Source organism: Neolamprologus multifasciatus, chromosome 20 (genome assembly GCF_963576455.1).
Source record: "Neolamprologus multifasciatus chromosome 20, fNeoMul1.2, whole genome shotgun sequence".
Taxonomy (NCBI): Eukaryota; Metazoa; Chordata; class Actinopteri; order Cichliformes; family Cichlidae; genus Neolamprologus; species Neolamprologus multifasciatus.
In genome coordinates, this window is record NC_140458.1 from 14,018,750 (window position 1) to 14,034,125 (window position 15,376).

General features: G+C 39.6%; 2 protein-coding genes and 1 pseudogene across 4 annotated transcripts; 1 reads left to right on the forward strand and 2 right to left on the reverse strand.

The window, feature by feature from the left end:
• Position 1: 1 nt before the first annotated feature.
• Positions 2-3,853, reverse strand: LOC146494622 (NACHT, LRR and PYD domains-containing protein 12). The gene is made up of 9 exons (XM_085147423.1): positions 3,725-3,853; positions 2,021-3,627; positions 1,768-1,929; positions 1,494-1,667; positions 1,213-1,386; positions 924-1,097; positions 645-818; positions 398-565; positions 2-282 (listed from the first exon to the last, which is right to left on the reverse strand). Exons 2-9 carry the CDS (start codon positions 3,601-3,603, stop codon positions 213-215), a joined length of 2,679 nt encoding a protein of 892 aa, XP_085003549.1. The 5' UTR covers positions 3,604-3,627; positions 3,725-3,853; the 3' UTR covers positions 2-212.
• Positions 3,854-4,067: 214 nt separating this feature from the next.
• LOC146494623 (keratin, type II cytoskeletal 8-like) lies at positions 4,068-8,990 on the reverse strand. Of its 2 annotated transcripts, none has more exons than XM_085147435.1 (10): positions 8,585-8,990; positions 8,232-8,443; positions 8,027-8,087; positions 7,834-7,929; positions 7,555-7,719; positions 7,236-7,361; positions 6,705-6,925; positions 5,920-5,966; positions 5,740-5,808; positions 4,068-5,642 (listed from the first exon to the last, which is right to left on the reverse strand). In XM_085147435.1, the coding sequence occupies exons 1-10, from the start codon at positions 8,828-8,830 to the stop codon at positions 5,551-5,553; spliced, it is 1,335 nt and encodes a 444-aa protein (XP_085003561.1). In that variant the 5' UTR covers positions 8,831-8,990; the 3' UTR covers positions 4,068-5,550. The 2 variants fall into 2 exon arrangements, with proteins under 2 accessions (XP_085003561.1, XP_085003560.1); XM_085147434.1 differs by having other exon boundaries at positions 5,740-5,811.
• Positions 8,991-9,849: 859 nt separating this feature from the next.
• On the forward strand, positions 9,850-13,530 carry LOC146494624 (deoxyribonuclease-1-like; annotated as a pseudogene). Its single transcript, XR_014871736.1, has 8 exons — positions 9,850-10,340; positions 10,698-10,786; positions 10,877-10,964; positions 11,032-11,144; positions 11,442-11,553; positions 11,743-11,900; positions 12,318-12,414; positions 12,507-13,530. The product of XR_014871736.1 is annotated as a deoxyribonuclease-1-like (transcript).
• The last annotated feature ends 1,846 nt before the right edge of the window (positions 13,531-15,376 follow it).

Genomic DNA, 15,376 nt, shown 5'->3' on the forward strand with positions numbered 1-15,376 from the left:
ATAATTTAAATATATTTTATTGGAAGAGTAAATGGTAGGAACATTTTGGAACTGTTGGGATACATTATATAAACATGCGTACGCATTACAACCTTCCTGTCCTCACTGCTGTAGCAAGCAAAAATCTCCATGAGTAACATCTATAATAATCAACAATAATACTTAGAAAACAAAACTTAAAGTAATTTTTAAGCAATCTGAGTCAAGCTTCTTCAGTATATTATTTTCGTGCACCTCTCCAACATCTCAAAAAGGTCTTCGCTGAAATCATTGTACTTCAGGCTGAAAGCGTTAGAAACAACAGCAGTGGTTAGACACGTAATTTTCTTTCGTGTGAACAAAAACTCTGTTGCACACTCTGGCTTAAGCGTTATTAACTAAAGTGAATCGCGCTTACTTCATCTCCTGCATCCCGTGGCTGTCCTGCATGACTTGGACAAGTGCTGGGATGGAAGCATCGGTCAGTGAGTTGTTTCTCATTTCCAGCTTCTTCAGTGTCTTACTGGCTCTTATTGCAGTGCACAAGTCTTCAACGCAGGCATTGGTCAGCTGGGTCATTTCAACACTACAAAACAAACAGACCAACATTTAAATGTAGTGGACTAAAATGTGGTGATTATGATCACATCATTTTTTCAACTCACTCCAGCTCTTCCAACAGGCAGCTTGGGTGTGCAACAGCATCCCAGAGATGTTTAACCCCTTGGTCTCCTACTTTATTTAAACCCACGCTCAGGGACTTAAGTTGAGAAGTCCCACTTTTCAGCACTGAGCCCAGTTCCTCAAAGACCGGTCGAGTTAACTCACATCGTGTCAAACTGTAGGGTGGGGCAAAGCACACAATAATGCTGTTATCTGAAATTAACTAAATATTTGAGAAAAGTGGTGCTCTGTCACTAAAAAGTTAATACAAATGAGTCTACCCAAGTTTTTCTAAAGGGCAACCAGGCCGTCGTAGGGCTTGGCAGAGCAACAGCGCCCCCTCCTGGCCCAACTCATTCACTGACAGCTCCAGCTCTGATAGAGTACAGTATTCTGACATTAAGGCCTCCTTCAGATGAGAGCAGCATGCGCCTGTCAGCTGGCACGTATAGAGACTAAAAGAAAAGTTAAAAGGCAGAAAAATATGTAGGGATGTGATTTTTGTGTTCTTATACTTTACATTTTTTTTAAAAAAAATCTACAGATGCAGTTTTATTTAAACAGTCTTACTTGAGGCTCTGTAGTTTACAGAGTGGATGTTGCAGGGATATGCACAAAGCCTCCACTCCGCTGTCGTCCATCGTGTTTCGTGCCAGTATCACTTTTTTCAGCTCTGATTGTCCAGAGCGCAAAGCTGCAGAAAAAACCTTCATGGACGCTTCAGTCAAATCACATCCGTCAAGCCTTTCAATAAACAATAATTATGTGTGTATGGTCATATGTCAGTGATTTGCATAAAAGCAGACAGGATACAAAAGTTTTAATGAAAACTACACTATTGAAGTACATACTTGAGTTCTTGAAGTTTGCAGTGAGGGCTATGCAGTGCGTCGCACAGTTTTGCAAATCCCTGGTCCCCAATCTTATTGAATGACATTACTAACAAGCATAGCTGAGAGGTGCCTGAGGTCAGCACAGAAACCAGGTCTTCACAGCTTTCCTCTGTCAGATTGCAACTTTGAAGACTAAAACCAAAAGCAGGTAAATCATTCTTCCAATTTAAAAAACAAAGATTGCTTAAAAAAAAAAAAAAATACTGAAAAATGAAAAAAGGGCCATTCTTACCATAATTCTTGTATCTTGCAGTCTCTGAGTCCAGTGCAGAGGATTTTGAACTTTTCGTCACCAAGGCGGGAGTAAGAGAGATCCAGCTCCGTGGTAATTCCTCTGTTGAGAGCTGAAGCGAGATGAGGAACAGCCCCAGTACTCAAAAAGCTTCTTTGCAAGCTGGTGGGTGGACAGTACAGTTTAAAGCAACAATCAATGCACTTTGAACATATGAATCAAATGATGTCGATTTTATCTAAACCTGTCTTACACTATCTTGAGTGATAGACTCATAGCTGGAGCCAGGACTTCTGCCATCTCCTCTGTTAGATTCTTTGTATTGTACAGATTCGACGACTTCGTCCCACCAAGGCATGTAACCACATAACTCCAAGGTACACAGTCTTGAAGGGTCAGGCTGCCATAGCTGAGGCCTATTCGTGCTGAGGAGTTGATGATCTCCTTAACCAAGCTCTCATTTTGAGCTTGATGAAGCAGGCGGAAGCATCTATAGTGCTCGTCTGCATTATATCCCTGCAGTGCTTCCTCTGAGCTGCTTTTAAACCACTGCTTGAAATCTTTGACCCGATCAGGGTTGAACTCTCCCAGGAAGTTCTCCAGTGGTCTGCGCTGAGTTGGTTCAGAAAGCCCTGAAAGGAAAACATCTAGAAACTTTGTACCATCTTCGTGCTTCTTCAGCATCTTCTCAGCACTCGTATACGTCATCTTGTCCAAAAAGAAAGACAATGCCAGGATGAACTCCTGGATCAGCTGCGAGTGGAACGAGAGCACACATGTATCAGACTCCATTTCACCATCTACTCGCAGGAAAGTATCAACTGAGGTGAGAAACTGTTGAAAGCCAAAGGAATACATCTCCGCTTTGGTGCAGCTCAAATGCTGCTCAACAGAGCAATGAGAAGCCATCCTGCCGAGGGCCAACACCAGCTCTGTGCCCTCTGCTTGACACAGCGAGAGGGTCTGGATCAAGCCAACCAGGATATCTACAAACAGCTGAGATAAAGTCTCGGGAAGTTTTCCTCCAGAATCAATAAGAGGCTTGTAAACAGAGCAAACTGTCCAACAAAATCTCGGAGATGTACAGAAATCATAAAAGCCCAGAGATCTCTCCATGTGCATAAGTGCTTTGTTGGCAGCAGCAGCATCTGTAAAGAAGCAGTTTACGAAAGCTTTTCTTCGGGGCTTCAGAAACCCTAACACTTTCACCTGGGAACCGCTAAGAAACTTCAGATTTGCCGCTGGCCTGGTGGCCAACACAACTGCAGCTCCTTTCAGCAGAGATCTGTGAAGCAGACTGGCCACTAAACAGTCCACTGAAACTGCCTGGGTCGGGTGAGAGCAGAGGGTGAGCACAGAGGGGTCCAGGCTGTACTTACACTCATTCAGACCATCAAAAACAAACAGCACATCCTCGGGCTTCTGCAGAACCAGATGCATGGACTGAGGAGGGAAATAGTGGTGACAGCGTTGGATTAAGGTTTCTAAAGAGAGTGCATCTTCACAAGCATTTAAGTCCTTGAAACGGAAATGGAAGACATATTCAAAGTTCTGAAGATGTACACCTTTTGCCCAGTCCACAACCAGCTTCTCCACAGTAGTGGTTTTACCTGATCCTTCTGAGCCTATCAGGATAACAGTTTTGTTCTCACCACTCAGGGCTGTGTGGATGGCTTGATCCACGGTGGGCAAGTTTTCCTCTCTCACTTCGCCTTCTGTAGAGAGTGGGGATATGTACTTATCGTCGTTTATGACTCTGAAAGGCAAGTCTCCACCAAGGAGCGTAGGAGTGCCCTTTGACTTCAGGATATGAATTAGCACGGAGTCTTTGTCCATTGCGTTAATCTCTGTATGTATAAACTAGAAGACAGAATTAAACAATTTGGTTAAAGCGTGCAAGAACAGGCAACATATCATCCGTGTCCACAAATAATTTCCAGTGTGTTAAACTACTTACCAGCTGTGACTCAGCTCACGTAAAGTACAATAAACACAACTAGAAATAGTTGCCTTGGATACGGTGCTTTTGGAAAACACACCAAAACACACGAGCGCAGTGGCTCTTCTGTGGTATACTGGTGGTAAAAAAAAAAAAAAAAAAGGAAAGAAGAAGTCACACCCTAACTAATCCCTCAAACCAGTCCTCTTACGTTGTTTTGGGTTGTATATACGAGACATTACGGTAAGAGAAACTGAGACGCGATTTCAAAATAAATACATTTTAACAATAATTTAAAATAAATACATTTTTAAATGTAACAAATTTACTACTATATTAATTCTTAATTATACAAACATTTAAAAATGTTTCCAAATACTAATTTCTCTTTATGAACCGTACACCCTCACGGTGTAAATCAGTGTCAAGTTAAGAACTTTTATTACTTTCTTTGGAATCACATTCACCGGAAGATTGCTTTTATTTTGAAATCATATCTCGGGTTCTCTTACCGTAATACCCAGTATAAAAAATAACGCAAAATAACAGGAGGGCTGCCATGATCGCAGTTAAATAGCGGTTAGCTGAAAGTAGGAAGAGCGCTGTGGGATTTCAAAATGCATCTGTGTCTTACAGACGGCAGAGCTTGACCCACTCTTCAAAACATTTACCTACTTGTTTTTTTTAGTATATGTATTTTGTGCTGCTTAATAGCTAATAATGTATGTTTACTTTTAACAAACAAAGGTTTTCACCTCTTTATTTTTGTTAGCATGCTTTTCAAAATTCGCATATCAAAACAAAACCTACATATGTTTGGAAAACAATATATAAATATACAATGTAGTATTATGGATGTTAGAATTACACTGGTGTGTATGGGTGTGTATAACTCATGTGTGCTTGAGCTTCAGTGCATTAACTGATGGGTGGACAATCAACTCCAGGATTTTCTGATAGAGAGCAGAATTCAAATTTCCAATTAGCCATCAAGGTCCTGAAGTTCAAGTTTGCTTCATTTTTAGAGGCAGGTAGGTTTGGATAGCTTTCTCTCTTAATAAATGATATGAAGCATAAAAGTGTAACAAAACAAAACAAAACAAAAACCCAAACAAAAATAAAGGGCCCAAATTCTTTTTTCCCTGCACTGTATTTTTAGCTGGCTACTCAAACACAGTCCATCCAGCTTGTGGCACTCGAGTCCACTCAAACTCTGAGACTTATGTGAAATGCACCAGCTGCACTGAGCTGTAGTTAAAAAAAAAAACTGTGTTGAAATTAGACTTCCCCTTTGCAATAAGCTCTTTCAGTTGATTGCGTAATAGGTACAAACTTTAACAAACCGACCCGTTGCAACAGTGTCATCCTGTTACAGTAACACAGCTGAAGTGAGCTCCTTAAAATGACTTGGACTATACCTGTGGCAATGACACTGAAAACACCTCAGTTTAGAGATTTAAAGTTGTGACCCAATATCTTTGGGTCAGCTTTGAAGCTATTTTCTCCTTATACTTTATAAGAGACACATCCGAACAACAGCTGTGCAGCAAGATCTAACTATAAAAAGAATAGTTTTTAATAGTTATTAGGAACATCTATAGAGTAAACTAACAAACGTCTTACAGTTAGCATGATTCAACATTATACAAGAAAAAGATCATTCTGCTGAGTTTGTTTTAAGTGCTCCAATTTGTAATTTAATGTGACAGAATCACAAGGAAATGAAAAACAGAGACACAGATACACATGGCCCTTTGATACAGTGAGGTTACAGCAGTTTGAAAACAGATTGATTTAAGGGTAGTTTTAAGTAGCAATCGGTCAGTTCAGAGCACTGCTGCGTTTTATTTGCCTTCGGTGTATGTCGTGTTCATGGTCTCCACTGTCTTGATGAGAACAGGGCCTGACCTTCGTCTCTGCATGGTAACGGGCACAGCTGTGGAGAAGTCGGAAAAAGGTGTCGCTTAGATCTCTGAGACGAAGGCTATTCTTATGATCTCATCTTTATTTGTAAAATACAGTGCTGTACTTACTTCGGTTGGGCACTGTTTGGACACTGAGCACTCTTTCTGTGCCATCAACACAGTCGTTACTGGCAACAGCTGCTGAAAAGAAGACAGAAAAAACAGAGAAGAGGGTGTCACTCTGATCCCTGAGATGAAGGCCATTAAGATGATCTCATCTTTATTTGTAAAATACAGTACTGTACTTACTTTTGTTGGGCACTGTTTGGATGCTGATAACAGAGTCTTTACCAAGTCTGTCAGGGTGAAAGCAGGAAATACATTATAGAGCTGTGCAATAAACCTGCCTCATGTTTAAGATCCAGCAAAGAAAGACAAGTGGTAAACCAAATTACCCAAAGTAATTGTTTTACCACTTTGCTTTTTGTCTGCCATAAAACTGGAAGACAGACTTCCAATAAACCATAAATCTCATCTATGTGTTACTTGTCAAAGTCTGGTTCTGGATGTGGATTGGGCTTTGGAGATTGGATGTAGATTTGTCTTTCAAACTTGCACCTGAAAGGCCGCTCTGCTCTACGACTGCAGTTATCACCAGTTGTCAAATACCTGTGGGTGTTTGCTGCATCCCACCCCCTGGGTTCAGTTCTTTATTGTTTAATGCAACGCACCGAGGTGAAGTATTTGAATAGTGAGACAAATATGTGGTTGTGAAACTATTAAAAACAACCAAACCAAACAAATAACTTCTTGTTTCTGACTGAGGCTTTTGGCTCAAGGTGGTGTTTTTTTGTTTTTCTATACCACACCCAATTTCCATCTAAATTGTCGGATGACAGATGGCATGCACGTACAGTAGTTCATACAACCAAAAATATCAGTACTGATTAATATGTTTTAATCATTTTCTGAATCACTGTAGACAGTTTCCAAGCTGAAACCTTACATCAATGGTCATCCATCCATCCATCCATCCATCCATTTTCTTCCTTAACACATTGTTGCCAGCAACCTCCTAAATTCTGCTGGCTTACCTTTCTTCCTCTCCCTCCAGGAGTTTCCTGTAGGTGGAGATCTCGATATCCAGGGTCAGCTTGACATTCATGAGGTCTTGGTAGTCTCTGAGCTGCTTGGCCATGTTATGCTTGTCCTGTCTCAGAGCCGCCTCAAGGTCCTTAATGCGACTTTTTGCATCTATTACAGCCTGTTCCCCTCGCTCTTCCATATCAGATATGCTTACTACATTGTGGGAATACTTACAAAGAGAAAAGCTTTATTTAAATCTGAGCTTCACAGTGATTCCTGATGATTTCGTAAAAATTGGGGGGTTTTGTGTGGGTTATGGTAACAGGAAAACCAAACTGCTTTTTCAGAGCAGCTAACAATAACTAAATGTATGCAATTAGTCTGTCAGTTCAAGATGAAAAAATATTTCCTTTGATTTGTTTTCAGTTTCCTTTCTTTTTATGAGAACAGGAGCTAAACCTGTTGTTCCTCTTGATACTTGTTAAAATCCAGTTTAAGATCAAACAGACTATGAGGTAGTCTTAAAGCCCTTCACTCACCTGTTCCTTCATAACATCAATCTCAGTCTGCCGACGAAGAATCATTCGCTTAAGCTCAGCTATTTCGGCCTTAGTGTTTTGCAGCTCGCTGTTATGTTGCTGGACCTGCACTTTCATCTGATCAAACTGGTGTGGAAAAATATCAAACAGCGAGACAAGGATGTAAACACAGTAATTATTGGGTTAACAAATGCCGTTTTGACGTTGTAGTAGATTTATGAGCGGTAACTTCTGAGCCCTTTTCATGTCTCTATGCCCATTTTCCTAGTTGGTTTATTACATCGACAGTAACGAGCAAGAATTCATCTTAGACCTTCACCTTGCTCTTGTACCACTTTTCAACTTCTTCACGGCTGTAAGCAGCAATTTCTTCATACTGAGCCTTAACATCAGCTATAATGTGGTCCATGTTCAGGCCGCGGGTGTTGTCCATCTGCACCACCACAGAGGTGTCCTTCACACGCTCCTGCATGTCATACAGCTCCTTATTTAAAACAACACATACAGCGAAAGTTAAGAGGAAAAAATCCAGAATATAACACCTAATGTGATTCACTGATTTAAATTCTGAAAAGGTTTTTAATGTAAGCTTGTTTACCATCTGATACACTTCTTTGAGGAACAAGATTTCATCCTGAATAGCTGTCGACTGACTTTCCAAATTCATCTTTCTCATAAATTCTTCATCCACATTCTGGAGGCAACAGAATAAATAAACAACTTTCCTTTTCACTGCTATTTTGTTTTTTATTACTCACAAATAAAAGTATTAGTGTCATTGCATACTGCACCTTTTTGAGCAGTACAAAATCATTCTCTGAAGTGACCCTGCTGTTGGTCTCTTCCTCATACCTGAAACACCCACAAATATCAAATTACACACAGACAGACACCCACACACACACAGAGTTCTTATCACTGTCCACTTTATTATCATATGTCAAAGCTGAGCTCCTGTTTAGCAGTGGTTTGATTTCTTCTACCAGGATACCTTACTTTGTCTTGTAGTCTTCCACAGTCTTGACCATGGCTGTGCACTCATTTTCAAGCCTCACTTTATCGTGTCTGCAAAGCTCCAGCTGTTTTTCCAGGTTGGAAATGAACGTCTTAATAATGGACTCCGCATCATCGGAGGAGGGGGCGCTTTGCTGATTCAGGAGATTCCACTTGATTTCCAGCACTTTGTTCTGCTGCTCCAGCTGTCTGACCTGACACACGAGAAGGGATACGAACAAATTCCAACACAGTCCCACTTTAGGTTTTAAAGGAAGCTTCAAATGCCACCGATTTAACTTGGAATGGTTTATAATAAAAAAGATTTTAAATGTGACAGTAAAATTTCCTCTTACCTTTTCGATGTAGGAGGCAAACTTGTTGTTGAGAGTCTTCAGCTGATTTTTCTCCATGGTGCGTATAGTTTGGACGGTGGGGTCAATTTCTAAGTTTAGTGGGGCAAGCAGGCTCCTGTTGATTATTACTGGTTTGATATCAATAGCAGTGCTGATTTGGCGGATGGAGTTGGATCCCATTGAACTACTGCTGAATCGCCCTGAAGGTGAGTTCAACAGGCTCTTGCGCTTGCTCCTCAGACTCATGGTGCTGTTGAGTTTGCACTGCTGGAAAGGATGGAGAGCTCAGCTGGTAGAAGTGGTGGTATAGCTCTGTTGTGCACGTTTTATCTTTTTGGCTGCTTTATAAGGCAGAACTGGGCGTATTGTGATAGTGAAGTGATTGAATGTGGGTAAACTAGTCTGACACATACCTCGTGCTCTCCCACCTACCCCTCACTTCAAAGAAGCAACAGGAAACTATTCCTGCTCCACAGCTTCAGGTGAGTTCCGTAACAAACTAAAAGTCTGCACTCACACAGTCACTCAGTAAATCAAGAAGTCATCAAGAAAAATAAAATATTCCCTGTTATGAATAAAGAAAGATTTTATTTAACATAATGAACTGCAGAGCCACAATGTAAATTTAAGTCAATACATGCAGAAAATACTTTCAGTAGGCAATGTTACTTTCGGAAATGTTCCCAAATATTATAATATGCATTACACACTGGAAATTACATGCACATCAGTGGACCTCGTAAAACCTCCCTTAACTGAAAGATAAAGTCTGAAGTCCTGAAACTCTAGTAGTACGTTTAATACAAAAGTCACAAATTTTCTGGAAAACTGTTATTTTTCTTCTTAAGGTACTAAACTAGTAAATATGATTGTAAGAGAGTAAAGTCAAAAAAGTACAAGAAAAACCTTACCAACTAACTACATTGGCTTACATGAATAGATCACCCTCATAACCTCACACACTCCACCCATTAACAGGAAGTTCCTTACTTGGTTATTATGGACTAAAGTATTTCTTTATTTCTATCTTTGATTGATCTCCACTGCTGCTGCCTATGTGCTGTGATAAATTTGACACAGTTATGACAGTTATGATTACAAATTATCAACCATGGGGCAGGGTCGGGGGTTTGAATCCACTGAACGGCTACCCTGAGGTACCCCTGAGCAAGGTACCGTCCCTACACACTGCTCCCCGGTGTGGCTGCCCACTGCTTCACTAAGTGAATGGGTCATGCAGAGGGAGTAATTTCCCCACTGGGATCAATAAAGTACATACTATTATCCTATGGAACAAAAGAGGAAAATAGTTTGATTTAAAAATTTACCACACTTAAATGAAATGTGTTTTCACTAATGTTAATAGAAACCAGTTGTACTAAAAAAAAGAAACCTGTCTGTTCTCTTGTTTGTTTTTCAAATCCTCCCTCTCTCCCTGTGCGTCCAATTATCCAATCATCGCTTTCCTTTAAGCAAACAACTACTGTACAAGGAAAAATGTTCTCACATAACCAGATTTATAAGGGTTTGTTTTTATGACACTGAATCTGTGCCACCCGCTCAACATTTCATCAGAGTTGAATAAAGTCAAGAGAACAGAGTGAGCGTCATGCGTATACTTAAAATGTTTTTTGCATGACACTGAATATTTCCTTCGGGTCTTCCTTTGACAGAAATGAAGATTGCTTCATTCAATGCACAGAGGTTTGGACTGACTAAGGTCTCAGATCCAGCGGTCCTGACAAGCCTGGTTAAGGTAAAACATTTCTCGTTGGCGTTAGCGAGGCAAACCAAAGAATGAAATGGCTGATATGAACTCTTTAAATGAAGACACAGTGTCACACAGAGTCAACACATCACAAAACATGTGTAATGCATTTCTTCTTTGGAAATTTGTTGTCAATGTCACTCACTCATGAGTGTTGGGAAACAGTCATTATCAAGTGTGAAAATGAAAACTGGGAAGTAGCCAGGTGCATTATCGCTTCTCATTCCTTCTGCTTTTATTATCATTGACTCAAAACAACCCCAAAACAACAAAAAACAAACAAAAACAAAACAAAACAATAACACTGTTTGCACTTATTTTATTAACAAAGCTTATTTGTTGTAGATTGTGTCTCGATATGACATCATAGTTATTCTGGAGGTGGGGGATGTGACTGGAGATTCTGTTAGAGTGTTAGTGGAAGAGCTGAACGGGTGAATTTACTTAAAAAAAAGATTTTCTGACTAAAGTAAAACTGCCTCTTCCTATAAGTATGCTTACTTTTACTGTTGTCTACATCTCAGGGTCAGCACCACCCATCACTATGCTCAGCAGCTCAGTACCCATCTGGGAAGGAGCAAGGAACAAGGAACAGTTCCTGTTTCTGTACAGGCAAGCTCAAATAATCCCACATAAAGCTGAACAGCTCTGTAGAATAATTTTTTTGTCCTGCTGGAAGGGACGATGTGGTTGACCTTATCGATTGCTATCAGTATAAGGATGACCAGGTCGATGATGTAGATGCATTTAAAAGAGAGCCCTATATTCTCTACTTTAAAACTCATAACACAGGTCAATCTTTGCCCCTACTGAAGCTTATGGTACCTGGTTCAGTCAGAACAAGGAGTTAGGTCTGTGTGTGTACATGTTAGTCAGTTGCTGGGACATCAGCAGTATGTATGAGTCATTTTTAACTGTGGATCTGTTTGTTGAATGAGTCTGATGCAGCGTGACATGCTAATTACAGCAGATTGCAGCAGGTTTATCAGGTTTAGTGTCTTGTGTGAGCAGGGAAATATGTTTAACTTACAGTATGTAACTACAGAGGATGTTGTTGGAGTCAAGTTTACAGAACTGTTTCTGTTGCAGTGCTGAGGGATATAGTTCTGATCCCGGTCCGGACTGCACCAAATGACTCTAAGAAAGAACTTGATGAGCTCTACGATGTCTTCCTGGTGCTCAAAAAAAATGGAAAACTGATGTGAGATGCATTTTTTGAGTTGTGATACACATAGATAAATATATAAAGAGACAGAGATATCAGGTCAGAGGAATCACATCTATTGCACAACTTGTAAATTATCACTCAGTGTCCTCATATTTACTTTAGGGATATTAAAAGTTGTATTAGCCTGAAAAGCCGCGTTTTTGTTTTTTTAATTTCCTTTAGAATGTAATGAACCTGGGAGACTTCAGGGCAGATGGCTGGTATCTCTCATCCAAGGAAAGGGAGGAGATCCGCATTCGCAGTGATAAGAACTCTTATTGGCTGATTGGTGATAACGTGGAGACCATGGCAAAAACAAGTGACCGTCACGCTTATGACATGTTTGTTAGAAAGATTTGTGGCAAGATATACAATTGTGGTCAGAAGTTTATTTGCACTCGTTGAGGGCATGAATGTCAATGTAATGTTTGGCTTTTATTGATTTATTTGAAGTGTTTTTTCCCAGGATGGAATAATTATACAGCATACATCTTTAATGATTTTTTTAAAAGAAGAAGAATTGGATGCATAAGTTTGAATTTATTTCTTATTAGTGGTCACAATCAACTGCAACTGGTAGTTTCTCCCAGATTTAAGCTGCACAATCATTACACCCTGAAAAATGAACAGTTCAAAGAAATTGTTGAAAGCCCAGAATTATCATGACATTTATACCCATGATGACTGTATGTAAATGTCTAACCACAACTGCACAGTTATATGAATTCATGAACTGAATGAATGCACATCTTCCACAGGATAGTTGTGTATGGAGAAGATATGCTGGCAGCCATTGTGCCAAACTCAGCTAAACCATTCAACTTTCACAAAGAGTTACAAATGACAGAAGAAATGGTGAGCTATCTGATCTATCCCTCTTCTTGATATGCACTTGAATGGCTATTTTGCTCTTCTATTTTTCATTTTATACACAAATCCTCCCACAGGCCCTTAGAGTGAGTGATCACTACCCCATTGAGGTGGAATTGCTATTCCCTTTTGGGTGAAAAAGAGCAACAACAGATGTGCAGTTGTTGACACCCAGCAAGGATTCAGGAGAGCTGTGACAGGTAAAGAGCAAAACACTAATATACTTTATCTTGTTCCTGATAGATGTGGAAAAAGCTGGGATACAACCCAGCTCAGAAAACTAGATGGAAAATTCACATAAAGGAAGAAAGCAGTGATTTCCAAATGCATTTTAACTTGTATTTCAAGAGTCAAGTCAAGTCAAGAAAGCCTTTATTTGTCACATGCAAGTTCCCCTGCAGCAAAAAGGGACCCTCCCCGACCTTACAACACAGACATCACATGGGGAGACAGGTCAGAGACCAGTAGTATTATGGAAAAACACTGAAATGTACAATACAATGGGCAAGACGAGGAGGGGGAAAAAAAGAGACCTCTACTCATGCTGGGCTCTTATGGGGGGACAGCATGAGAACAGAAAACAAAAAGACTCCTCTGCACAAAGAGCACAGAAATGTCCACATCACAACATCATGAAGCACGTGACAAGCAACAGGGGTGGGTAAAGGGTGAGAAGTAAGCCGATCCAGACACAGCCATCCTGCCTTATCCTTCATGGCAAACAGGCACTGGACATTAAATGTTTTTTTTTATTTTTGTTTGTTTGTTTTTGTGCCCCAGTGAACTTCACTTTATACATTCATATCTACCATTCAAACTTACACTGCATTTCCAAACAAGTTAGCATGAGGGTAAATTACATAGTATCTGACTGCTGATACACCAAACTGCTGAGGTCAGCACGCTGATAAAACATGAGGAAAACTGTGAAGTCTCTTAAAACAGTGCTCCTTAATGAAAGAACAGGAAGTGTTTTGGACTGTTCGCTACTTAGGGTGTGTAAAATAATTAAAAGTTTTACCAGTACACTGAAAAGCAATCCGGGATTTAGGAGCAAACTACCAACGTACTCCCTTCATGCAAACTGCATTTTGCATGAATCACAAAGGCATGGCTGCGTAAAAGGCATGACGTGTGCACCTGCCTGCCTCCCGTCAACACTTCTATTCAATAGAGAAGGTATGTTTGCAGGAAGAATAAAAACAACTGAATCACTGGATCTCTTGGTGTTTTACCCTTAAATGTCATTTAGCATTGTGAAAAAAGTGGATATAATAAAGAATAGTGACATATACTCGCCTGTCCCAATATTTGCATTGTTTCATGTATCAGAATCAGTCATATCTGTGTGACGAAACATTCTCAGTGCAATACAGGCCAAAGGTAATTTGCAAATCACTGCTTTCATTTGGAACTTAAAATTACGCCCCACATTTGTTGTGATTAAATGTTATTCTTGTTTTGATGTTTTAGGGCAGTGTAGCCTCTGTGAAGGAATTTGGCATTTTTGAATTCAGTTTTCATTTTTGAACTGAGTGTGTCATGAATTCAGTGGTTTCTCACATACATCTGCTTTAAAGATTTTGTAACTGAGCTATACATTTGGGGTGATAAAAGGTCATGAAATCTTACATCAAAGTTTAAAAGGATGGGGCTTTGGGACATCTTCACTTTTCTTATTGTATATAAATAACAGCAATAATGAACTGATTTTACTAACACTTAGAATCTTTTGGTCCAAAGCCCGAGTTCAGCTTTTGTTTTTTGTTTATTTTACCTAATAAAGCTTAACTTGTATTTACAGACTGGTCTATAGCTGGACCAACTATGATGTTTGAAATTAATTTGAACTGTCTGAGCAACAATCTTTACCAAAACTGGTGCACACAAAAACCGGGTCTTAGTGTTTCTATGTTTTGTAACAGCAAATTAAAATTGGATTGAGTTAATATCTCAACAACCTTTTGATCTGTGATCAAAAACAAACTGGTTACATGGACCACAGGCTGTATTACAGAACTGGATTTTGTCTTTTCCAGGTAACCTCAGGGTTAACCCTGGGTTTGTGTGGGTTAGTGTGAAGGTGGTTCACTTGTTATCTCTGTAAATTGCCATAGTAACATAACCTGCTCCAGAGCAGATTATGTTCCGAATTAGAGATCAGCGAGTAGGAAATCAGCGATTTCTGATCCGAAATCGATTCTCTGAAAAAGCATTGCCATCCCTGGAAAATCCCTCAGAAATCTGTGTGTGAACAGTAGGAGCGTTAAAGTTTTTCAGTAGCGTGTAATGTCTTCGTGTTTCCCTGATGATCAGAAAGAAAAGAGGCAACTTTATTCTTAGATATTTTTTTTCTGACTATGAACAATTTTACAACAGTTTTATTGTTTGATAAGCCTCAGCACACAATCTTAAAACAGATAACCTGATTGTATTTGCTGACTTTCTATTCAATTTGCATAGAGAGTAATTTTGAATGCATGTTTTCATATTTATCTTCAGGATATTTCATTATAATCCTTCAGATTCTCCTCTGTCTTAAAGATAGGGTTGAGTCTGTTCACTTGCACAGTTAGCCAGCTTTCTTATCAGGCTTTGCAAAGCGCATTTATTCAATGTTGTTAAAAGAAAACAACTTTACAGTAATTTTCATCTTACTTTTAATAAGAGTGAAAACAGGAAGTGAGAAAATAACTCAGAACCGTCAATCTACTGCATGAACACACACACACACACACACACACACTTTTCTGTTAAAGTGTGTTTATTGTGTTTTTTCTCCTCCCAGAGAGTGCAGGTTGACATGTTGAGAAAAACTTCAACTTATCATCTGCATAATAAAACAAAAGCTTGCCAAATACCAGATGGAGAAATAACCAAGCTTAACCAAGTTTTTTTTTTCTTTTTAGGATTCTGAATTAATATTGTGACATACAGTACAATACAA